At 26.4% G+C, this 23,860-nt stretch overlaps 2 protein-coding genes and 1 pseudogene across 8 annotated transcripts in view; 2 read left to right on the top strand and 1 right to left on the bottom strand.

The window, feature by feature from the left end:
- The window catches only part of LOC145185486 (rab3 GTPase-activating protein catalytic subunit-like), a 40,163-nt gene extending 16,916 nt beyond the window's left edge, over positions 1-23,247 (top strand). Inside the window, exons 1-26 of one of the 6 annotated variants that reach the window (XM_090099172.1) lie at positions 4,923-5,074; positions 5,560-5,612; positions 7,250-7,337; positions 8,700-8,741; positions 8,819-8,924; positions 9,078-9,165; positions 11,650-11,769; positions 11,970-12,135; positions 12,674-12,849; positions 15,448-15,516; positions 16,597-16,775; positions 18,371-18,531; positions 19,434-19,538; positions 19,645-19,735; positions 19,821-19,902; positions 20,013-20,067; positions 20,164-20,658; positions 20,856-20,993; positions 21,121-21,235; positions 21,306-21,352; positions 21,602-21,736; positions 21,826-21,922; positions 22,036-22,130; positions 22,390-22,593; positions 22,757-22,798; positions 22,945-23,247. In XM_090099172.1, the coding sequence (XP_089955298.1) occupies positions 5,054-5,074; positions 5,560-5,612; positions 7,250-7,337; positions 8,700-8,741; positions 8,819-8,924; positions 9,078-9,165; positions 11,650-11,769; positions 11,970-12,135; positions 12,674-12,849; positions 15,448-15,516; positions 16,597-16,775; positions 18,371-18,531; positions 19,434-19,538; positions 19,645-19,735; positions 19,821-19,902; positions 20,013-20,067; positions 20,164-20,658; positions 20,856-20,993; positions 21,121-21,235; positions 21,306-21,352; positions 21,602-21,736; positions 21,826-21,922; positions 22,036-22,130; positions 22,390-22,593; positions 22,757-22,798; positions 22,945-23,145 (3,171 nt within the window). In that variant the 5' untranslated portion in view covers positions 4,923-5,053 and the 3' untranslated portion in view covers positions 23,146-23,247. Of the gene's footprint in view, positions 1-4,922; positions 5,075-5,559; positions 5,613-7,249; positions 7,338-8,699; positions 8,742-8,818; positions 8,925-9,077; positions 9,166-11,649; positions 11,770-11,969; positions 12,136-12,673; positions 12,850-15,447; positions 15,517-16,596; positions 16,776-17,526; positions 17,613-18,370; positions 18,532-19,433; positions 19,539-19,644; positions 19,736-19,820; positions 19,903-20,012; positions 20,068-20,163; positions 20,659-20,855; positions 20,994-21,120; positions 21,236-21,305; positions 21,353-21,601; positions 21,737-21,825; positions 21,923-22,035; positions 22,131-22,389; positions 22,594-22,756; positions 22,799-22,944 lie in introns of those variants that run through there. The other 5 variants (XM_090099171.1, XM_090099173.1, XM_090099174.1 and 2 more) reach the window with 5 other exon arrangements.
- Positions 1,794-4,377, top strand: LOC149883869 (uncharacterized; annotated as a pseudogene). The gene is made up of 3 exons (XR_016456044.1): positions 1,794-1,920; positions 2,098-2,252; positions 2,561-4,377. The product of XR_016456044.1 is annotated as an uncharacterized LOC149883869 (transcript).
- Positions 13,083-15,217, bottom strand: LOC145185489 (beta-1,4-N-acetylgalactosaminyltransferase bre-4-like). Its single transcript, XM_090099177.1, has 7 exons — positions 14,893-15,217; positions 14,547-14,662; positions 14,325-14,441; positions 13,957-14,144; positions 13,737-13,859; positions 13,474-13,575; positions 13,083-13,326 (listed from the first exon to the last, which is right to left on the bottom strand). Exons 1-7 carry the CDS (start codon positions 15,155-15,157, stop codon positions 13,170-13,172), a joined length of 1,068 nt encoding a protein of 355 aa, XP_089955303.1. The 5' UTR covers positions 15,158-15,217; the 3' UTR covers positions 13,083-13,169.
- Positions 23,248-23,860: the final 613 nt, after the last annotated feature.

The following is a 23,860-nucleotide window of genomic DNA, read 5'->3' on the forward strand; positions in this document are numbered from 1 at the left end:
TATGATCATCAAAAAAACTTAAAATCTTTATCTTGCCATAGTTAGGCCAGGAAAAGATTAATATATTGGAAGCAAGCGCCGCCTTGTACAATCAGTTTCATTAACCACAAAATTTAAGTACAATGCTAAAAAATCATCCATTTTCAAAACTAATTATAATATTTTCTTTTTCTTTTCAAGATTTATTAATAAGATTCTTTTCTTTTATCGTCAGAGAAAACTTTGACTTTACGACATAGTATTCTCACATTTCCTTGTCGCAAAAATGGTGATTTTCATCTTTATTGACATATTTTATTGTGGAGGAAAACAAGAGCCAACCATGAAAAATAGATGTTGCAAAAAACATAAATAAAAAAATTGAAAATTTATTTTTTTTTAGCTTTTTTTAAACTTCTGAATCTTTAATTTCCAATTCACTGCTTTCTGTTTCAATCTCTGTTAGAGATATTTTTGATTGCTTGAAAATCAAAAGTTTTGCTGTAGATAAGAACTTACGTTTTCTCATTTTCAGCTTTTTCATTTTTCCAAAAAAACAAGGATGACTGGATGACTGATGGTAATTTTGTATGACTTCATGGATGACTATGTCACTGTCGTCTATAACTCTATGATAGAGATAAGATATTTACTCATGAAGACTCTTGTGAGTGAAACATTCGCACATATTTAAAACTTTTTTGCTTCCTTCTCCAGCCTCTCCATTGGTAAGACAAATAGGAAGCAAACAATTTTGCAATGATTTCACGATCGTGCTTTAAAATTTTATTTAGAGTAGGAGTGATTAGATACCATTATTACATTTTTAAACCATAATTTTCAAAAGGAAAAAGTTCGTTTTTTCACAAAATAACTATTTTTTTTTTTGATGAAAGCACTGGTTTGCACCTCTACCCAGCCGGCAAACGACGTTGAAATAACGTTGCCTACTGGGTAGAAACAATTTTTATGAAATTGTACATACTGAATATTATTTTTTATTTTTTTTGAAATCTTGAACTTCCAGAAAAGTAAAAGTTTCACATTAAAGTTGAGCCTTGTTTAAGTACTTAAAAAATTCTAAAAATTCAAAAATTAGTTTTATTTGCTTTAAATATACTTGTTCATAATAGATATTTAAAACTTTTAACAGCTTTTTGTTGGGAATAACTTTTCTCTAAAATTATTAATTCAAAACTTTGTTTTTAAAAGTGCTAAGTTTGCTAAAAAAAAATAGCTTGGCATAAACTGTTAGTTTGTTATTGATTTATTGGAATCTGAAGGCAAATCTAAACGAGTTATAAAATTTGACCTTTTAATCTTCCAAATTATTCATATATATATATATATATATATATATATATATATATATATATATATATATATATATATATATATATATATATATATATATATATATATATATATATATATATATATATCAGTGTTTGGAAGAACGCGTTCCAAAAGGAACGAGTTCCTGGATCTAGTCCCTTTTATGAGGAACGAAGCTTGGAACTGGTTCCTTTTAAAATAATGGAACGAGGAAGGAGAACGAATTCTTTTTTTGAAGGAACGTGAACGAAAAGTAATAGTTCCTTAAAAATTTATAATTTTGCTTTTTGCAATAGTTGTTTTTAAAGTTCAAAAAGAAAATGATTTGTACTTTGATAATCTCCAATCTAAGTTCGGACTCAGTTGGCCACATGTACTAATTTTTGAATTAATTCTGATAGTTTAAAAATTAGTATATGTGACTAACTTAATCCGAACCAAAACCGCGTAAAATAAATAAACATAAAATAAAAGGACTTTTTAATGCAGTTTTATTTCACGTGGTTTTAGTTGGCAAAATGAATCCGATTACTGATACTGTCAGTGATGTTTCAGTTATTGAAAATGTTAGCAATTGCGCATGTAATAATAATACTGAAGTTAGTGGTAAGTTTTTATAAAACATGCTGTTACTTTTTATCTAATTTATAGTGCATTGACTTAAGTTTATTATTTTAAAGTAATATTATTAGCTAACGTCCTTGGCTTAACTAAAGTCACAAGTCTATGCAACAAAATTTCTCATTATGCTTAACACTATTTAATGTTTTCATTTTCTCTTAGATGAACGTTTGCCTTGGAGCGGTTTAGAATCATTTTTTGTATTCAATGGAATAAATGGCAATAATATAAATGCAAAATGTGTTTTGTGTGGCCCTTTAGGAAAAGAAATAAGTACAGCTAAAAATACATCATCTAATCTAAAACGACATATTAAGGTAAATAAGTGTTAGTGTTTCCTACTATTTTAAATTTAATTCAGTTTACTTACTTTGAATTATGTATGAAATAAAATACATACTTAGCATGCATAGTATCGTTCTATGTACCTTATACCAGCGGATGCAAAAAAGAAATTATTGTAAACATTAAGAAACTTGAATAGGTGCATATATTGGTACACATGTAAATTCAATAATTACACCATGTTGAATAAAGAATGTAATTCTTTGAATTTGATGAGGTTTCAAGTTTGATTTACTTATTAATAAAAACTAATAATTTAAAATTTTTCTTTTTTTATTAGAGAATTCACCCATTCAAAATGGTTGCTTTTGAAAAAGCTATAAATGAAGGTAAAAAAAATGCTTTTGTTAAAAAGAAAAAATTAAGTTCATCAGAGAATGTGAAAAAAGGAGTGGTGCAGTCTACTTATGAGAAATATGGAACCGATAAAGGAAATGAGCAATTTAAGTTAAATCAAAAAAGTTTAGATCAACTGGTTGTAAATTTTATTGTTAGTGAAACACAACCCTTAAATATAGTTGATAAACCATCATTTGTGAATTTGGTGAAGTTAGGCCTTCCTAAAGACCTGAAGATTATTTGTAGTAAAACTTTAAAACTACGTATTAATAATCTGTATTTATCAATGATTAAAGATATTACTTCAACACTTGGAGATGTTATGTATGTTGCAACCACAGCTGACTGTTGGAGTAAAGGTAAAAGAGGTTATATTGGGGTGACTTGTCATTGGATAGATCAAAAGACTCTCCGGCGTCATTCAGTATCTTTAGCATGTAGTCGCTTAAAAAGAAGACAAACATATACTGTTCTGGCTAATGTTTTGTATAAGATTCATACAACCTATAAAATACAAAACAAGATAGTTGCTACAACAACAGACAGTGGTTCGAATTTTGTAAAAGCTTTTAAATCATATCCAATTTCAAAAAATTCAGAGAATGAGGAAGATAGCAATGATGATGATGAAGATAATGACAATGACAATTTATGTGATGAGAATATAAATTTATATGAAATTTTGGACAAAAGTAGTCATGAACAAGAAGAGAATGACTTATTTGTTCAGTTACCACAACATTTTAGATGTGCTAGTCATACACTAGACTTAATAGCAAAAAATGATGTTGAGAAAATGGTACAGGTTTCAGAAACTAATTTTAAGAAAATTTATAGGAAAGCAATGGGCAAGTGTTCATCATTATGGAGTAAACAAAATATATCAAATAGAGTTGCTGAAAAAATTCACAATATATTAGAGGTTTATTTAAAAACGCCAAACAAAACAAGATGGAGCTGTACCTATGATAGCTTATTACAAATTAAAAATATTTTTTTAAACTCTAATGGACATAACAAAATGAGCAATATAATGGATTTCTGCAAAATACAAAGATTCACAAATCAAGAAATTCAATTAATTCATGAATACTGTGAAGTAATGACTCCTCTTGCCCAATCTTTAGACTTTTTACAAGAAGAAGAATCAATGTTCATGGGTTATTAGTTGCCGACACTTTATGCTTTGGATAAAAAGTTAATTATTTTGCAACAGAAAAATATGAACTTTTGTGGTCCACTTGTCAACACAGTAAGAACTGCAATTAAAACTCGTTTTAGTTCTATTTGGGAAAAAAAAGAACTAATATTAGCATCTTGTTTAATACCGCGTTTTAAATTATTATGGCTTGATGGTGTCAAACGTTTCACAGCAGAAGCCTGGTTAAAGTCTTTGTTTGAAAATGTGGATCTTAGTTCTACATCTTGTGAAATCGAATCCTCTTCATATATAGCAACAGGTTCATCTAAAGAAGACTTTTTCTGTTTACCAGTTGAAAACAACTTAATTACAAGTTCTGGTATTGAGGAGTTGGAGTTATATTTAAAATCACAGTCAAAAGAGTTAACTGTGTTATTATTATACCCAGCAGTATTGAAAGTTTTTTTAGAACTTAACACACCTCTTCCGTCGAGTGCTCCGGTTGAACGGCTTTTTTCGACAGGGTCTAATGTGATGACTGAAAAAAGACATACATTGTGTGGCTCTCTATTTGAAAAATTAGTTTTATTGAAACAAAATAAAGTTGGTGTCTAAAATTTTCTTTCTCTTTATACTTTTTACTTGTTTTCTAAATCTTTATTTTCCAGTAACAGTTTTATAATGCTCATACTTCCGAGCTGAAATTAGTATATCAATTTTATATGTATAATGTACATGCAGAGGCAGACTAGGCCGGCAGTACACCAGAAATATTAAAACACTTTTTAAAAGTAATGATTAAGCAAAGCACTATAAAAAAGCGCCTGCTTAGCGAAACAATAGATCTCTTATTTTGTATTAAATGTGCTATAAGTAACATCATTTACTATGTAAAAATAAGTTTAAAAAAAGGAACGAAGTAGGAACGAGTTCTATTTTTTGAGGAACGTGTAACAAGTTCCTTTTTTGATTAATGAACGAGGAATCGGAACGAGTTCTTTTTTTACGAAATGAACGGGGAACGGAACGAGATCCTTTTTAAAAGGAACTTTCCAAACACTGATATATATATATATATATATATATATATATATATATATATATATATATATATATATATATATATATATATATATATATATATATATATATAAATGCCTGAATTTTCTCTCAAAAATATTTTTTTTAAAGTTCGCCGTACGAACCGTTGGTTTTGACTTACTTTTGGTTTGGACTCTGAAAACATTAATTATAAGGTCTAGAAACAAAATACGTTAATTTAGTAAACATATAATGGCTGCTGACAATGATCAGGTCTGTTCACAAAAATATGGATCAATTAAAATAATAAAGAATATCGTTAATTTACTATTATTTTTATAATAAAGGATTACACATGCCATTGCAAAATCTTTTTAGATTTGTAAAACCTTGCACATTTTTAGATTTGAAGTCTTATTAAAATGTAGTCAAAAATGTTTTAGCAACATAAAACTACCTTAAAAAAAAGTTTTGTAAAATAATAGTAATAATAACTTGGTTACTATATCAAACATTTTTGCTAACAATTTAAAAAAATAAGTACTAAAATAATAAGTTTTTGTGTGGTTTTGTTATTATAATTTTTTTAAACATAATTTGGCTCCTAAACTTTACATCAAAACTTCAACAGAAAGCTAAGTTAAAACAAATTTCTTTAAGCTTCTTATAAATGTAATTAATTTTGTAATAGGATTTAAAGTTAAATTGAATTTTTTTTCCTAAAGATTTTAACTATAAAAACATTTTTACCCATATAGGATCCTGATGTATTTGAAATTGATGACTTTACAGCTGCATCAGATTGGGAAAGGTAAAAGTGCTGTTTCCCTTTCCCAGATTCCCACATTTGTATCTTTTATATTATAAAAGATCTTTATTTAGAATAAAGCAATATTGTATCCATTTTCTCTTTAAGCAGATGGTAAGTGTTTCTATTATTAAATTTTAAAATTGTTAAGTTTAAGTTAAAATTATCAATAACTGTTTAAAAAAAGTTTTCATTGTAAACATTTGCTTGCTTATTTTTATTTAAAAAAAAAATTGTATGTTTAAAAAAAGATTGTTACTTAGTTCAAAGATGTCCTATTTGGATAAGCTATTTTTGAAGTTTATCTGGATATTGTATTAATGTATTCATTAGGTTAGCACAAGGTTTTTAGCATATTACTATTACCTACTCCCTCAGTTTCTTATATCCAGTTTTGGGAGTGGCTACCAATAAAGTTAAGGATAAAACTATGGTTCAGTACCTCAATAATTATTCTTGATTATTTATCCAAGTTTGTATAGGCTCAGTACTTCAAATGATTTTTGATAAAAACTTCTTACCCTTTTACTAATCTTTTTCAAAATCTATTCTTTTTAAATTCTTTCAATTTTTAATTTTATTCTGTTTAATATGTATCTTTTAAATAAACTGTAAATTTATATTCAGTTTATTTAAAAGATACATATTAAACAGAATTAATACGAAATTCTTTTCTATATTCTAAATTACACAAGATGTAACTTAGAATATAGAAAAATAAAGGAAATAATTTTGAAAAGAAGAAAGGAAAATAAAGTTAAAAGATTTTCTATCTTTAAATATTTTTTCATAACTTACTGTAGAAGTTTACATTGTTTTAAAATCCAAAAGTAAAATAGTAATGATGTAAGTCATTTTATCAAATTTATATACTTATTGGTAAAGTTGCTTAAGTAAGTCCTGTCAACAAACTGACCTGCAAAATTTATCTAAAATTATTCATTTTGCTATAATAAATTTTTTTATTTCAATAATGAATGCTTGATAAATTAAAAAGCAAAATGTTATTGTATTTCTGCATCATGATATGCTTTGATGTTTTTACTTAATGTTTTATTTCAACTTATTTGATCTTTGCATTTAAAAAATTTTTAATTTAAATACCAAAGTGATATACTGATGCAAGTGTGCTAAATAAAGTGTAGAGAAAAATCAAACATATAGAAAAAGATGATTTATTGTTACTATGTAAGAAGGCACAATTCATTAAATGCAAAGAGGAAAAGAAAAAGTAGGAGGGGAAATTTAATGATTTCATAAGAAATGTAACTTGCTAATTTAAGATGAAAGTTATTTTCTTGACACAATTTTTTGTTTACAAATAGCAGGCTGTTAAGTTGTCATTTTTTTCATTTTTTAATTGGTCTATTTTATTTTTTTTTATTTTTTGTCTTTTTTTTTTTTTTTTTTCAATTTTTTCAATTTTTTCAATTTTTTCAATTTTTTCAATTTTGAAAATTAAAAAAAATCAAAAGAAAAAAAATTACATAAAAGATCAATAAAAAAATGAAAAAAATGACAACATTTTTTTTCAGAAAAAAAAAAAAGACAACTTGACCCCTTTTAATATTTTAAAACTTCTCTTATTTGTTTGTTTTTCTTAATACATTAAGATAACATTATTGCATGATTGCATTTAGATTTATCTATAGAATCGAAGAAATTATTGGTCCTCATGGTTGGAAGTTAGATAAAAATCGTAAAAAACAAAAGTTCACTCAAATTCCAGTAAGTACTTCTTCATTAGCATTTCTGGCTTAAACATCTTGACTAGCATATATGCCAAGTAGTTTGATAATTTAAAAGTATTGTTAAAGCAGTTGTGTTCTCAATAATGCTATTGGTTGCGATTAGAAGATTTAAAAGACTGATTTCTTTCTATATATATATATATATATATATATATATATATATATATATATATATATATATATATATATATATATATATATATATATATATATATATATATGAAGACCACACTGGAAAAACGATCAAGCTACATTTTTGCTTTTTTGGGGGTTTTGCCCCTTTTATACTCGGCTGCAGTTTAACTATATAATAATTGACTATATAACTAGAAAACCGATCAAATTACACAGATATTTAGCTTAACAAATAAGTGAGCTATGGTTTTTTGAAGTTTAAAATCTAATTTACTCAAAACAATAAAAATGTAGCTTGATCATTTTTCCAGTGTGGTCTTCATATATATATATTGGTTTGTATATAATTTGAAGCTGATTAAGTATAAAGTTTTGAGCTGATTTTTTAAACTAACTATACAAGGTAATTATAAAGCAAATGGTAATTTAAACCAAAATCTTTTTAAAAAATAAGATTAGTTGAATGATATTTCTAGGTTATTCCATGACAAATAGAGTGAAATGCAGGAAGTTTTCATGGTTCATCAAATGTCAATGTATATATAATTTAGTAAATCACAAAAGAAATTCCAATTTTCTTTCCCATTCTTCTTTTGAAGTTTACTGGAAATTTACTTTTAACTAAAATTTATACTTGAAGTAAATTATTGTTCTAAAGTTACTTACTGGGTAATTATGGCATGAAAACTTATTTTAAATGAAATTTTACCTGATTAAATGGTGATTTACTTAAGGATAAAAACCAAGTTTTATGATGATTACAAGAAAATTTACATTAAATAAATCTGGCTAAGTTTCATTAAATTTAAGATAAGTCCTTTTAATTCTTGGCTAGTAATGCAGCATTAAAGTATTCAAATCACAGGTACCAATGTATGGATTAAAACCTGATGTTTTAGGTTTTAATGCCATAAAATGCTGTAAAACATCTTACATATGAGGTTTCCATGTTTTCTTAGATTTCAAAGTTCCACAGGAGATCTGGTATACATTAGAGATATATGAGAGTAAAAAGCTAAAATTTTAACTAAAATCTAACTTTTGTAATTTATTGATGTAACTTTACAAATTTCATTAAAGCCTGAAGTGATATGAAAGGAGGCTTTGACCAATTTGATATGCATTATTTAAATCCAATTTTAATATTTAAAAGAATAAGCTTTTACTTATTGTAAAAATTTTTTTTTATATATATAATATTTAGAGATTGATTAGTCAAGATGAAGATGATAAACATTTATCTAAGGTATTTATTTGTTAAATCAGAAAATCTGTTGAATAAGTGACGTATTAAAAAAAATTTTTATTTTTTTTGATTTTAAGGAAACAGATCTTCATTCTGTAGATTTAAAGGAGAATTTACAGCTAAATAAACGGCAATTTATATTATGGTATCATAAAAGCCATTGTGAAATGCAGTCCCCTCAAGGTATCAAAAAATATACACTTTATCAAAATATAAAGGCTTTTTTCATAATTTGCAAAAAGCAACAGTCCATCCATTTCTTTGTATCTTCACAATGTATTTTTAACTGTTTAAGCTTTTTAATCAATTGTTGAGCTTTGTTATACTTTTTTATAGTTCTGATGGAGGGTCTTCCACAAGCCCTTGTTGATTCTTTTGATTTAAGCTTTGACTTTTTATCAAGAGGGCATATTTTAAATCGATGGTTAGTGATTTTTCTTTCCTTTTTTAAATTTGAGATGATAATTTGGACATAATATTTAATTAATTTGTAAAAAAAACTGAAATAAGTTAAGAGTTTTGCAATCATCTTTGTTTTAAAGTGGAACCCTTTTGAAAAAACATTTCAGTAAAATTCATTTTGTTAACATATTTAATGGAGATATTACAAGTTGCTACAAAAGTCCTGTAGCAAAAAAAAAAAATTTGGTTAAGTAATGGAGTCACAAAGTATGTTTGTAATGTTAATAAAATTTCTTAGACAGAAACTTCTATTACCAGTTTAAACAAGATCATGATTTAGATAGCTCAGTATTTGAAATCAAAGGAAGTCTTTTAGTTACAGGTTCTACTGCCATAAGGTTTAAATATTAACACTAACACTGGAATCATGGACTTTTAAAAGGCAGCAAGTTTCAAGTATCTGAGCATTGTGATAGAACTGCAAGAAAACTAAAACAAGAGTAAGGCATCCTATCTTCACTGTCAATAAAATTCAGAAAATCTATTACACTAGAAATTTTATTGACCAAAATTTATATAGTAAGCAATCAAATTAATAGCAAAAATTTTAAGAAACCAACCAGTTTACTTAAATGATCCCAGAAATTCAGATGCTGAATTTCTGGGGTCATTTAAGCAAAAAAAGCCATTACTGCTGAATCTTAATGAATTAAATATTGTTTAAAAGCAAAATCACATTTTTTGGTGGCAAAAGTAGTGTGTAGAGGATGAATTCAATGGTTTTCATGCCAAAAAAAAAAAAAAAAAAAAAAACAGGTTTATACATCTGTTAAAAAACATTAAACTTTTAATCTTTTTAGTTAAATAAGAGGTAGCTGAAGTTATTTATCCATCAAATGGATGCACTGATCAGACTTACGTCATATTCAGTTCTCAGATGTGTTCAACTCGAATGTTATTTAAGGGCATAAAAACATCTGATTTACATTTAAAAGTAATTGCACAAATGTTTACTTTTTTATTGTTGTTGATGATTTTTAGCATTTTTCCTACTTTCTATACTTTAACTGCCAGGCTTTTATATATCAAAATCAATTAACCTTATTTTAAGAAGAGTTATTATTCTTAAGATAATAACAGTCAAATTTATCACAATGATCTTCTATCTGTTCATAATATGCTGAATATGCAAAATTTCAACTTCTGGCATCTTCAAATTTACTCCCAAGTTTAATAAAAAACAGCAAATTAAAAAAAAGATTTTGCAACAACTTTATCCTTAAAAGTAACATAACAATATATTTGTGATGCTTTTGTTTCATTGGAAGTTGGTGCCTCTAAATCAGGTAAACTGTTAAATGCTTCAGTCCCATTTTTATCAAACAAATACCCACAGTTTGAATGTTCAATTCCAAATTAAGTTCAGATAAATTTACATTAAGTGAGAGAAATTTTTGTATACTGTTTTTTATATAAAAAAACAGTATACAAAAATTATGAGAAAGTAAATTTAGCTATGAGGAATTATGTGGGGAAATCTACTTCATTTCATCTATTTCCCCAACACACATACTGATTAGGAGGCTATGATAACATCCGACATAATTGAACTATTACAAGCATGTATGGTGGACAAGAGAGTCTTGAGATAACTGTTTAACATGAATTTGTTGTTTAATTGCTTCAATAGAATTGTTATTTATTTGCTTTTTAAATTTAAAATTTCCAAAGATTCTTTAAAAATTGCAGAGTCCTTTTAAAAACATAGATGTACTATGCCCATTATCACATACAAGGATATGTAATAATGGGCATTATGTTTTATTACAACATTCTCAAGCATGTAGAAACCTTCTGAGTTTCTAAAGGTCTAGGAGCAAAGGAGACTTTATTCAAACTTACAACAAAAAGTATCCCTAAAAAATTGGCTCAGCCAATTATTTAGAGAATTTTTTCACTAGTTGAATATAGTCTTAAATTAAAAAAAAAATGTCATTAACCATGGATTGTTATTAGTAGTTTTAAAATGTTTGGTTTATTATTATTATTATTATTATTATTATTATTATTATTATTATTATTATTATTATTATTATTATTATTATTATTATTATTATTCTTATTATTGTTATTATTATTGTTATTATTGTTATTATTATTATTCTTATTATTGTTATTATTATTATTGTTATTATTATTATTATTATTATTTTTATTATTATTATTGTTATTATTATTATTATTATTATTATTATTATTATTATTATTATTATTATTATTATTATTATTATTATTATTACTATTATTATTATTATTATTATTATTATTATTACTATTATTATCATTATTATTATTATTACAATACATTGCTCGATCAAGTTATGTCTAACTGCTCCGTTAGAAAATAATAGCTTAATTTAACAATTGTTATTTAAAAAAAAAATATCAATACAAGTTTTTTAACTTCAACTCATTTAATATTTATCAGTTTCATTTTGTGATTCAGTTTTGGAATAAAGGAATTTATTGTACTACTACCAGGAAGTAATGAAACTCAAATTGAAGGAGAATCTGAAATGAAACTTTTATGGAGTTCTCTTGGAATTGCTTTGTCCAACCTCAACTGGTATATTTAGGTTTTTTTAGTTGTTTTATGGTAAATGCTTTGTAAAAAACTTTACTGGTTTTTTATTTAATTTCGGTTAAGGTTTTTAAGAGCAGAAAGGAAATGTTTACAGAAAAAGCTGTTATTTTTCTTTAAACCAGCTGTAGCTATATTAGGTATTTAAAGAAGAACTTTGAGATGTATTTAGGTTTTTTTTTTAGTCAAATTCCAATATTTATTCAAGTTGGTCCTCGCCAGAGATCTTTATTTTATGGCTTATGTATTGGTGAAGGGTTTCGCTCCTCATATGAAACCATACACTTAAAATATACTCCTCATGAATGCAATCATATTCAAGGAATGATAGAGACTTTCAAATCAAAATTGGTTTGTTTATTGTTTACATTTGCAGTTTTTAAAAATAAAGAAGCTCTTTTGTTGTAGCTATGCTTAGTTTATTACACTCTAATTTATTGCTTAAGATTTTTTTAATATCCACCTTATATTTTATAGTAAACACTTTAACAGTGGCTAAAGTTTTCTTAAATGAATAAATAGTTTAAACTTATTTAGATTTTAGATTTTCAAAAACCCTCACATAAATTACTTCAAAGATGAAGCATTTTTAGTAATTTTTCCTTCCCTTATGAAAAATTTTATATATTGGTCTCTCTTATTTCAATATCCAAGAAGATGCTAGATAAAAACGTATGTTATAATTCAAATATGGTTGTAATGCTATATTTGATTCTCAAATTTATTCTAAAACATTTTTATATCAATACTTAATTTGAATCTTAGAAGATTTTTTATAATAAACTTTTTTTCAATTCATTTATGTAAAACACTTTTTATAAAAATTGCATATATTATTTAACTTTATGTTTGCTAGATTTAATTATAAGTTTTAATTTGATTTAACCAGGGTTGTCCAATTCAGTCTAATATAATGATTTCTGTTCGATTTACCTACATTATAAATGATTGGCCAGAGGAAATGTGGTATCAAGAACTTCCAACCATTGAAAATGAGTTTGAAATGCAAGTTGGAGTCAATTCACTAGAGGAACTTCCATTTGGTCCCCTTCAAGAGCCTATTATGTAATTGTTCCATCTTATAATTTCATAAATTTTTGTGTGATATAGGTAATTTTTTGATATAAAAATACAAAATAATTTGTCAATACTAAAAGAGTGCAACAAAAATTATACTTATTTTAAAAGAATTTTATTTTTTAAAAAGTTACTTGTTTTTAGACAATATATTTTTTGAAATATACATTTTGCAAAAATTAAAAGTTTGCTAAAAAATTATAGTTAAAAAGATTGAAGTCAGCTTCATAAATTTTTTTTTCTGAAAAAATAAGAAGTACAGCTCAACTTTGTAATTCCAATGTTTTCAGCTTCAAATTCTTTATATATCATTTTGATAAACCAAACATTATATCAATTTCTCTTTGAAGGTCAACCTGAATATGTGTAAAAAGTGATTCTTCTTTAATTTCTATTATTTTATATTTAAGTTTTGTTAGTCCATCTGTTGCAAAATGCTTGTATGATGCCTCTCTGATTGCATATCTAAATGAAAGTAAACCACAATACCTATTTTATTTGCCTAATATTGTGGAATACAGCCTAGTTTGACTTCTTGTTTTTAGTTTTTGTGCTGCAGTACTTGTTTATAACTCAAAGTTTTGATTTGAAATATTATTTTAAAGGCTTAACCTGTTTGGATTTGCATTTGGTTCATTATCCTTGTGTTGCAACATTTGATAACGAGAGATATCCATTGGTTGTCTATGCAGTTTCAGATTTTTCCATTCTAACCTGAATAGATTTTTGTAAATATGTTACTACCTGAAGTTTTTTTTGTTTTAAATGAGTTCTGCAATAAATATAGATTGAAGAGTATCTTTATTATATCTAATGAGGTCTAATTTATAACTAATATCTTTCTCATAGCTATCAGATAAATAAGAAATGCATACCTTTTATACAAGTTGTCATCTTCAGCACCCCAACCCCAAAATGAGTTAGAAAATCCATTCACCAAAACAAAATCATCCTTTGAAAACATTTCTACACCACCAAACAAATCTTTGTATGGTAGCCTAAAAAAAAAAGTAAACTTAATTAGAGTTTGGAAAACTGTAATTTATATCAGAACAAATTTGGTGTATAGCTGTTTTGAGGTTCACAAAATATTACTGGTAATTAAATTTATCTACAGCTACGCATAAATGCTGTGGAGAATTCATGCAGCCATAACTAATTTTATCATTTTCTGGAAGCAAATCAACATCATGAAAAACAAAGCAGTCATAAGGAAATATTTTCTGTGCCTCTTGAAATCCAACATTCATTAATTTACCACGGTTAAACAAAGAACTGTCAACCTACAAAAAAATTATGTGCAGTCATATTGTTAAGAAAGAATTAGTTATTGCATTTTTTAAATACTGTCACTAAATATTATTATTTACATTTTTTTAAAATCAGTTTTAAAAAAATAATCATGAAAATCTGTTACTGAAAATTAATTTAGCTGAATAATTCAAAGTATGTTTTGCGATTACTTGTTCTACAACAAAGATTCTGTAATGAAGCTGTTGGTGTTGCAATATTGGATGTAAGTGCCGTAGAAATATTGGCAGATGATCTTCTCTGTTCTTGAATGGCACTATAATTGCTACCTAAAAAGTTTTTTTAAATTAAATGTGAAAATATTTTAGTATGAAATTGTTTACAGCACAAAAAAAAAAAGAAGAAGAATTATTATATAAAGGTTTTTATTTTACATTTCTTGTCTCTTTGCAACTAACAGGTAACCACCAACCACCAATTTTAACTTCAGTTAGTTCATTTTTTATCTCTAACATAGATACGCTTGTTTTGTTCACATGCACCAGTCCTCCTTTATGTTTTTATTTTTTTAAAAAACAATCAAATATTTTTAAAAAACAATCAAGTATTGTTAAAAATCAATCGAATATTGCTAAAAATATATTTTTAGCAATATTATACAATAATATATTGCTAAAACTCCTTTTTTAGGCTCTAATAAACAACTTGTCGTATTCTAAAAAGTTTAGAATAAGTTAGGGTTATTTTATTTCAGTAGAATAATTGACAAGAAAAACTTACTCTGCTCATTATGTTGACAACTTTTGTCTGTTTTACTAGTGCATCTTGCTATGTATGTCACAACTTCTTTGTTAAGAACTGCACTCTGATTCTCATACATGGTACATTTTTCTATCCATTTTTGATTGTCACCATCTTCATTTCTTTTTGAAAGAAGTATGTTTTCTCTTTGCAATTGCAAGAATGTTATTAGGACCAATATACCCAAAACAAGCAAAAAAATTATCATTGTTTTTTTTTTAGTTTTTGAGGAGCAACAATGCATTTTTTTTTTAAATATTTTAAATATTTTGATCAGTGCCTATAAAGTTTAATTATTTTTATGTAAACAGTTTTTACAAGTCTGTTGAATATTTACCATGGTTACCATATGAATTGCTTAAAAATTTCTGGAATGTTTACTCTCTTTTTCAAAAGCTAAAAATGAAACATATTGCTTGTAAAAATAGTTGTACTTTTGTAATGATAATTTATTATTACTAGTGCAAAAGTTTATTGAAATATTTTAAATTTATTAAACCTTTAGATTACAAAAAGTTTTTTTTTATTGTTTAGGGACTTAATGCTTGCAACAACTTGGCCCCAATTATCATCTGATATTATAAATGATGATGCTCACTTCAGGTATAATGTATTGATATGATCTTGTAGCTGTAGTCATCGGAATTCTATTTGCTTTCATTACAATCCTTAGAATCAATTTTTAAATACATTAATCTAACATTTTTTTGTAATTTATAAAAATATGATTCTTTTTAAAAAAAGATTGCATTCCAAATGTATTTGTATTAAATTACATTATGCATTATAGTTATATTTGTTATTATTTTTTATTAATTGTTCTAGTATACATTTTTTATTAAGAATTTTGAATGATTATAAATTGAATGATAATGATTAAAAAAAAAGAAAGAAAAAAAAAAGGGGTGGGGAGGGGAGCTTTATGCTCTTTATAGTAACAACCTCAAACTTCTGGTTGCTTTTGTAAACAAAACTTGTTAAGACATTTTCTTCAACTATAATCTTTAACTACAGATTGGCAGAAAGAAATATGGTGAAATTCTAAGAAAAATTGCAATACAACTTTCTTTCATACATTATGAAAAATGATTTTTAAAAATTTAGCCATCATTAACATTCATGCTAAGTAAAAATCATTTTTTTCATCTTCTTTTAAGTTTAAAGTTTTTATATCTTAATTTAATGCTAAATCATTCACATTTTTTATACTTGAAGCTGCGATCTTGGTGTTACTATGCCACTTCTCTGACCAGAAGTTGTCGTGATGTCTTTGTATAGAGCCAATTAGTATATCTGATAATAAGCACAAAAAGTTTGTTAAAGGTATCACATTTTACACCTCAAACCATTATCAAAAAAAACTTACTGAAGACACATTTAAGATAGAGGGAAAATGTTTTAAATTGGAAATAGATTAATGCAACTTATATTCATAAAATTTATTCATTATCTGCTTGTTATAGATTGTTGAATTATGGGGTAAAGGAATATAATATCCTAAAACTTTTGTTCTATATTATCATAATTATGTACTTTGTTAGACACCAGTAATATATTCAATATTTATTGTTAATTGTATGAAAGCAAACTCAAGTTCATTTAGAGTTACTATTCAATAGTTAAAAAACAGTTTTAGATGTTTTATAAGTTGTTGATATTTAAAAATGATTTTTCTTATATTAGTGACTTAGATCCAATGCAAGCTCCTCATTGGTCATTAAAAGCAAGATTCATTGATTTCTGTCCAACTTTATTATTTGAGCAATTAAAAGCTCTGCTTCACCTTTGTCAGCATTCAGCAGGACAAAGTACTGCTCATATTATAAGAAGTCTTTCTTCTGATCATAAAAATGAAAATGATGGTAACACTTCTTTAGTTTAAGAGACCTATGTCATGATTCAAAATTAATGTTTGTTTATGCTTTTATTCATGCATATTTTTTGCTTAAATAATGTAGTGGTGGGAAGTAGAGCATAAATTTTTGTTAAGCTCTAAATCTTATGAACACCCTCTGATTTGACTTAAGTAAAACTTAAAAATTGACTTATAATAAAACTCAAAATAACTAAAAAGTGTTTTTTATCAGCAGACCAAATAAAGTGTGATTATTTTAAAATCATAAGCAAATATAAAAAAACTATTCTTATCTAAAGTTTCAACATTTTTGTATTGGTTTCCTGCTAAATAATGCCTATAATGTGCTTTATAAGTTGTTGTTATGTGTTTGTATAAAGTTACACATATCAAAATCATTTTATTCTCTGATATATATTCTTTGAATGTCTTATTTTTTGTGGATTTTCCCGATATTTTAATTTTTTTATTTAGTTTTTTTCTGTACTAAATTGTAAAAAACATTTTTTACTCTGCTTTCTTATTGTGACATTTGGAAGATTAAGCTTCACTATTCACTATCAAAGTTGTTTCAACTAGTTGTATCATAATGGAACTTCTTTGATGCTATTCTGGTTTATTTAATTATTCAATACCTGGTTCTTTTTCTTTTTTTCCTGCTTGTTCCTCTTTAAAATCAGAAATTGTTTTTGCATGTGGCAAACCTATTTATAATTGGCATAGTCCTTTTTTGTTCCTGGCTTTTGTTTTCTTTACAGGTTGATGTGATATGCATTGGTGTTGATGAATCACTATTTTCTAAACACAAGCCTATTTCCTTGTTCTTCTATTTCTTAGCAGAAAGGTAAACATCTTTGTAAAAATGTGTACTGCTAAATATGGTTTACTGACTGATAAACCTCTTGCTGTGGAAACATGCTCAAGCAAACAATTTTATTTCTGTTGTGAAGTCACAACTTTTTGAGGTTCTCTTAATGCCATGAATTTGATTTTTTTAATTATCATATGAGATAACTTAGATAACCCTGATCTATTGTTTGTGTATCATTTAACTCAGCTGTAAAAGAATTTGTAGCAACATAAACAATAACATGTTTGTTTCTTTCTGCTTTTCCATTTTTATGATAGCAGCTTTCATTAATTCATATTGTTCATCTATATGCTCATTTAAGTATCCTGCAGAACTTTTCTGATTATTGTAAAGTCCTTATTCAGCGGCATCAATATTCTATTACTATTAATTTATCCACAATTTAATACTAAAATACTTCTGCATAAAAAATAGATAAAAAGTGATATTGTTGTGGTATTTTAAAAAATCAAAACCTGGTTGATTAATTTGAAAACACCAAAACTGTTTTTTAATGGATCTGCTGATCATAATTGTCTAAAAAAATTTATTTTTTTGTTTTACCATCTGAACATTATTTTAAAAGAATTAGAGAGTGTTCAGTCAAAATTAACTTTTTTCTCCTTCCTTCTTTTTCCTCCTCCCTCCTTTTTCCTCCTCCCCTTTTTTTTTCTTCTCCCTATACAAAATGTTTGTATCAGTATTAATTAAAAAATACTATTTTAATTAAATTTAACTGTTATATTTTTTAGCATTAAGGTCAGATGTAAGCCATGTTTTGGATAGACTCACTAAACCTGTTCCTTCATTATCTCCATTATCATCTGCTGTATCTAGAGCTGCAGTAAATGTGATGAAAACCAAAAATATTCATTCACCTTTGCCTGAAGATCTTTTAAATAAGACATTACAGGTAAAGTTTAATGACAGTTGTTGCCTTTTTATAATTATTTGTTTTTTATTATAGAATAAACTTATTTGAATTTAAAGTAATACTGTTTTCAGTTGTGCAAAATTAGTTGTGTAAAATAAAGTATTTTTGTATTAACTTAAAAACAGTGGGAAAAAGGTATGAAATTCTAAACCATAAAAAAAACTATTACAAGTTTAAATACCAAAAAAATAATTGTTTATGTTGAAGAAAAAACTTATAATGTTTGTAAAAATTAAAAATGTAAATGGCAAATTTGACAAAAGAAAAAAAAAAAGTTAAGATATAACCATAATAAGATATAAAGATTAAAAATTGACAACAAAATTTTTTTTTTAAACATTCACACATAACTACTTAATTTTTCAGTTGTTCTGATTGTTTTTTAATGTGTGATTTTTTCTAGTTATGTTAATTGTAAACATTTATCTTTAAGATAAAAGTTTTTTAAAAAAACCAAAACATAATCAGCCTAAAATTGAGCCTTTTGGAATACTACATAGGCATTAAAAAAATTTTTTTTTTAAAAGTTAATCTATTTGATCGAATTATGTTTTATAATAAAACATAATTTGATCAAATGGAGTAACTTAAAAGAAAAATCGCTTCATTTCAGTATAATCTATAATAAAATAGTCATCTCAAATAATCAAAAAGAAAACTCCTTTTAATGTTTTTGAGAGGTTAATAAAAACTTTTTATTTCCTGAATTTCTAGTTTAATAACTGAAATATGTTAATCTTTATGCCATATTATCCTAAATTGACTGCTACAAGTGTTTTAACGTTGTAAAAAATATAAGTAGTGAAGAGGTGTCACAATTAGAAGTTACTGCTATAAAAAGACTTCACTTCTGTTTAAATGATAATCCAAATTCATTTAAGCTGCTGTTTCCAGATGCTTGTTTGATGGAAGAAGAAGCCCATAGGTTGCAAGCTAAGTTGAATGAAGAACAAATAAGTCTGGAATGTGATTCTGTTCGCTCAAAGGTGAAATTATTTTATTCTTTTGATTTTTTATTCTTATCTTAGTTAAGAAGATTTATTTTTAAACAGGTTTTCATGATGCAAAAATGAAGTGATATTTTTTTCTTAGGACAGGTATCGTCATTTAAAAGGAGCACCAGCTGATAGTTTAACTTTGGCACTTGCAAGCAGCATCATGCTTATAAATCATAGCTTTGGAGGTAAAATAATGTCCCTATTTTTTCTTAAATTTATTTTTTGTTGGTTATATTATCATTTTCTTCACTTATCTTCACTGATCTTTAGGATTGCAAGCTGTAGCTCATTTATGGCATGAGTTTGTGCTAGAGTTACGGTTAAGATATGAAAAGAACATTCTCATCCCAAAGTAAAAATTGGTTTACATGTTCTTTAACATTCTATATGTACTGATTGCTTGTTACATTTTTTACAATATTGCAAATAGTTTCTATTACTAAGCTGCTATACATTTCTTAGGTTGGCACAAAATGCACCTAATCTTAACTATTGCCTTATTCATCAAAAGTTACAAGTAATTTCTGTTTTGTAATTAATTCCAATATATAGTATGCTCTGATTTCTAATTTTTGTAATTTGCTCTGATTTCTAATTTTTTTTTCTTCTTTAGATGCTTAATTGTTGCATCATGAAGCATCAGCAGAGAGTGTTATCAGACAAAACTCAAATAAATCCAAATGATTTGTTTGATTTTTCTAACTCACAAAATAAAAACAATCTCCAGCATATCCCTCATAGGCATGCTGTTAGTTACAAAGAGTTTTCTGAAAGTTATTTATCAACTGAAAGCATAAGAAATCCAAAGCAGGATCAATTCTGTCCTAATGTTTTGTCTGAAAATGAGTTTGTAAACAAAGCATTCCCATTGAATCAAAATATTGCATTGTACAAAACAGTTGATGTTAATGAAAGTGATTCAGAAGATGAGTTCTTTGAAGCTGAGGAGAGTTTAAGCAAAGAATCAACCATATCAAAGTTTAATGAAGTAGAAGAAAACTTAAAGAATACAAAATCATATACTTTTCTAAAGCGCGAAGGAGTTTTAAAAGAAACGAGTATGAAGCTACTGGATACAAATGAAACCCTTTGCATACCTATTACACAGGTATTTTAACAAGCAAAAAAGTTTTTCTGAAATCCCTTAAAGAATCTTTTTCACTATTTTAAACTGTTTTCATTATTCATCAATGGCACAAGTAATCAAAAGTTAAATTCCTACTAATAATGATTGAAGATTGTTCATATAAAAGATATGTTTCATACAAATTTTTTAATTTTCTTAAAATTCTGGTCTGGTTGTAGGAGAGTCCGCCATTAACAGAAGATATGCTAACTGAGCAGCAACTAATTATGGAAAAACTTGGTACCTCTGCTGAAGCAACTCAGTCAAGAGTACTCATGCAATGTGCTTCTCTGCTTGCTGATATGGAGGCTTTTAAGGTAGCAATTAAATACTTTTTAACTGTTTTGGTAAAATTGACCAAATGGTTGACAAAATTGAAAACTATTTTATCAAACTAATTTATTAAACAAATTAGCTCTTCATAAAGAGTATTCTTGTTTTTAGGCTGCCAACCCAGGGTGTATTTTACCAGATTTTGTTCGTTGGCATTCACCTAATGATTGGATTCCAGGACCTGAAACTGACGAGGAGAAGGAAGAACTGAAGAAAATATTGAAAGGTTTTTATTTTTTAAATGAGATCTTCATTAAGTTAAAAATCAAATTTTGTATTAAATTTTTTGCCTCTAGAAAGAAAAAATATGCATTATACCTGTGAGTATGACTATGTTACAGAGGTGAATTTTTTAAATCTTGTATTTGACATTTTGCATTTAAACATAATGTTCATAATGTCTTGTGTTCAATATTAAAAGCTGTGTAAAGTACTTATACTTAAAATCTTGTGACAAATTACCTGATATTTTGTATATTAAATTCTGCATGCCATCTTCTATTTGATAAATAAGTATTATGTAACTTATGTGATAAGCTGTAATAAATGAAAAGAACAAAAAATTTAACAAGGAATATTTTGATTTTTTTAGTGTTCAAATAAAGGACATATGAGCTTGCGCATGCGTGTTCCAGGTAATACCTGGCAAGAGGTATGGAACACTGCAAAAGCAGTTCCTGCTAGAAAACAAAGAAGGTTGTTTGATGACACGAAAGAAGCAGAGAAGGTCTAGGTTATTTTTAAAAAATTTGTTTTCAAAGTGTAAAAACTATAAAGTTATAATTACAGGAATTCTTATTCAAATTAATTTTTTAGGTTCTTCATTTCCTTAGCAATCTTACTCCATCTGAAATTGTGCTTCATTTGTTTCCAGTTTTTATTCAAGCTAGCCTCACCAGAATCTGTAAAGAAGGTTTGTTTAATTGAGTGAACAAGTTATCGATATATGTCCTAATTATGATCTGATCGAGTGATTTTTATTATCGATCTTGGGCAACATGTCTGTATATCGTTTTTGTGTTATAGAAGACAGTTCTAACTTACACTTAGAGATAGAGAGTTTATTGAAAAAATCTTCTAAATTGCAAGCACCATCCTTTGAAAAGATCAAATTGATGGAGGTAGTCAACTTTTTTTTTTTAATACTTATTGTATTATTATTATTTTTTAATACTTTTTTCCTGCAGAATTATTATAATATATTGGCTAATGGGTGGTAATTTTACTTACTATTTGTTTTAGATTAATATAGATAAATCTAACAAAAAAGTTTTAAATTGTAAAAAGTTTAAGGAATTTGCTTGAAAATATTTTCTTGCAAATTTTTATATTGTCTCCTTTTTTTACCTTCCTTTTTTTTCTTGTAAATTTGAATTTTAGGACATAGTAAATCATGTTCATTTTGTTGAAATGGCAATTGGAAGAGCAAAATCACTGCGGGCGAAACTTTTTTCGGAAGATATTAAAGCTGATGCAATGGAAAGTTTTTTGAAGAGTGTTTTGAACAAAAGTGAAGTGCCTATCTTAGGAGGTTGTCTCTCTCACATGGGAAAAATCGTTACTAAACTGCTTCGTCATCAGAGGGTAATTTCTGTTCTTTTTGGAGATGTTTTTTGTCCTCTTTAAAATAATAGCAAAGTGTTGATTCATATTCATAGTTGTTTGCATTTAGATAAAATATATCAAATATAAATAAATATATCAAATATGAATAAATATATAAAATAGTTTGTTCGTTTATATTTAGGAGGAGAACGATATAGGAATGTTCTCATCTTCAAAGGAAGCAGTGAGATTTTAATTTTTTTTTTAACGATTCTCCTTTTTTTTTCTTTTTTCTTTTGCCATGTGCTCATGTTCATTTTCAATTTTGATATTTCTAATTATTTTTTTAGCTGTTGTGTAATATTTATCGATACTCTAAATGTTATTTAGGATGGCACTCGACCACAAACGAACCTCTCATCAAAGCATAAAGACATTCCATATCCTTTTGGCAGAGAATATATACTTAGGACAATTGTTCCAAGACCGAGTCGGACCTCTAGATTGTGTCCACAAAGAATGTTCGCTGCAATTACAGCTGATGACTTTCGTATGGCCGGTTGTTTTACACAAGACACAAACTTTATATGAACTTTTAGTACTCACTTGGTTTCACTATTTAAATGAGTTTTGTTCTTGAGAAAAAACTTTTTTAAAAATCCTTTAAGCATTGATATCTTAATATTTAAAGAATAGCAGGTGGTTTTCTCTTGGTTTTTTGTTTTTTTTAGTTACAATAAATGGATAGTAAATTTTAAAGTATTTAGAAAAAGATATACTGGAGAAGCGAAAAATTAGTTTCAATATTGTTATAATTATTTATCATAAATAATTATAATTATCGTAAATAGTTATAATTACTTTTAAATGATTATCTTAAATATAATTATTTATAATTATAATGTTAGATAATATATAAATAATTACTTATCAGTAATTAAAATATGCTGTTTAACTCTTCATACTTATTTTCTTTTTGTGAGTTTTTTAAATGCTTAGATACTAACATTATCTCAGTGTGCGATACCAGGGTGCGCGCAGTATTTAAGAATCAAATCATGGTTTTTGAAAAAATGATTTTTTATTCAGAAAATACTGATCGCATTTGAATAAAACCAACTGTATTTTAAAACTAGATAAATCTTATCAAATAAATCACCTTGCACATCAATGACAGCTTTAACGCGGCCACGGAATCTCGTACAGATATTTATGATTTCTTCCTTTCACAAAGTCTTGAATTCTTTCTTCATCTTGTTGGCCTACTCCTCCTTGGTATTGCATGGGGACTTGTTGGTCTATCTTT

This window comes from Hydra viridissima, unplaced genomic scaffold (assembly GCF_058129835.1).
Source record: "Hydra viridissima isolate aposymbiotic clone 2 unplaced genomic scaffold, HvirCarnegie_v1 scaffold_9, whole genome shotgun sequence".
Taxonomy (NCBI): domain Eukaryota; kingdom Metazoa; phylum Cnidaria; class Hydrozoa; order Anthoathecata; family Hydridae; genus Hydra; species Hydra viridissima.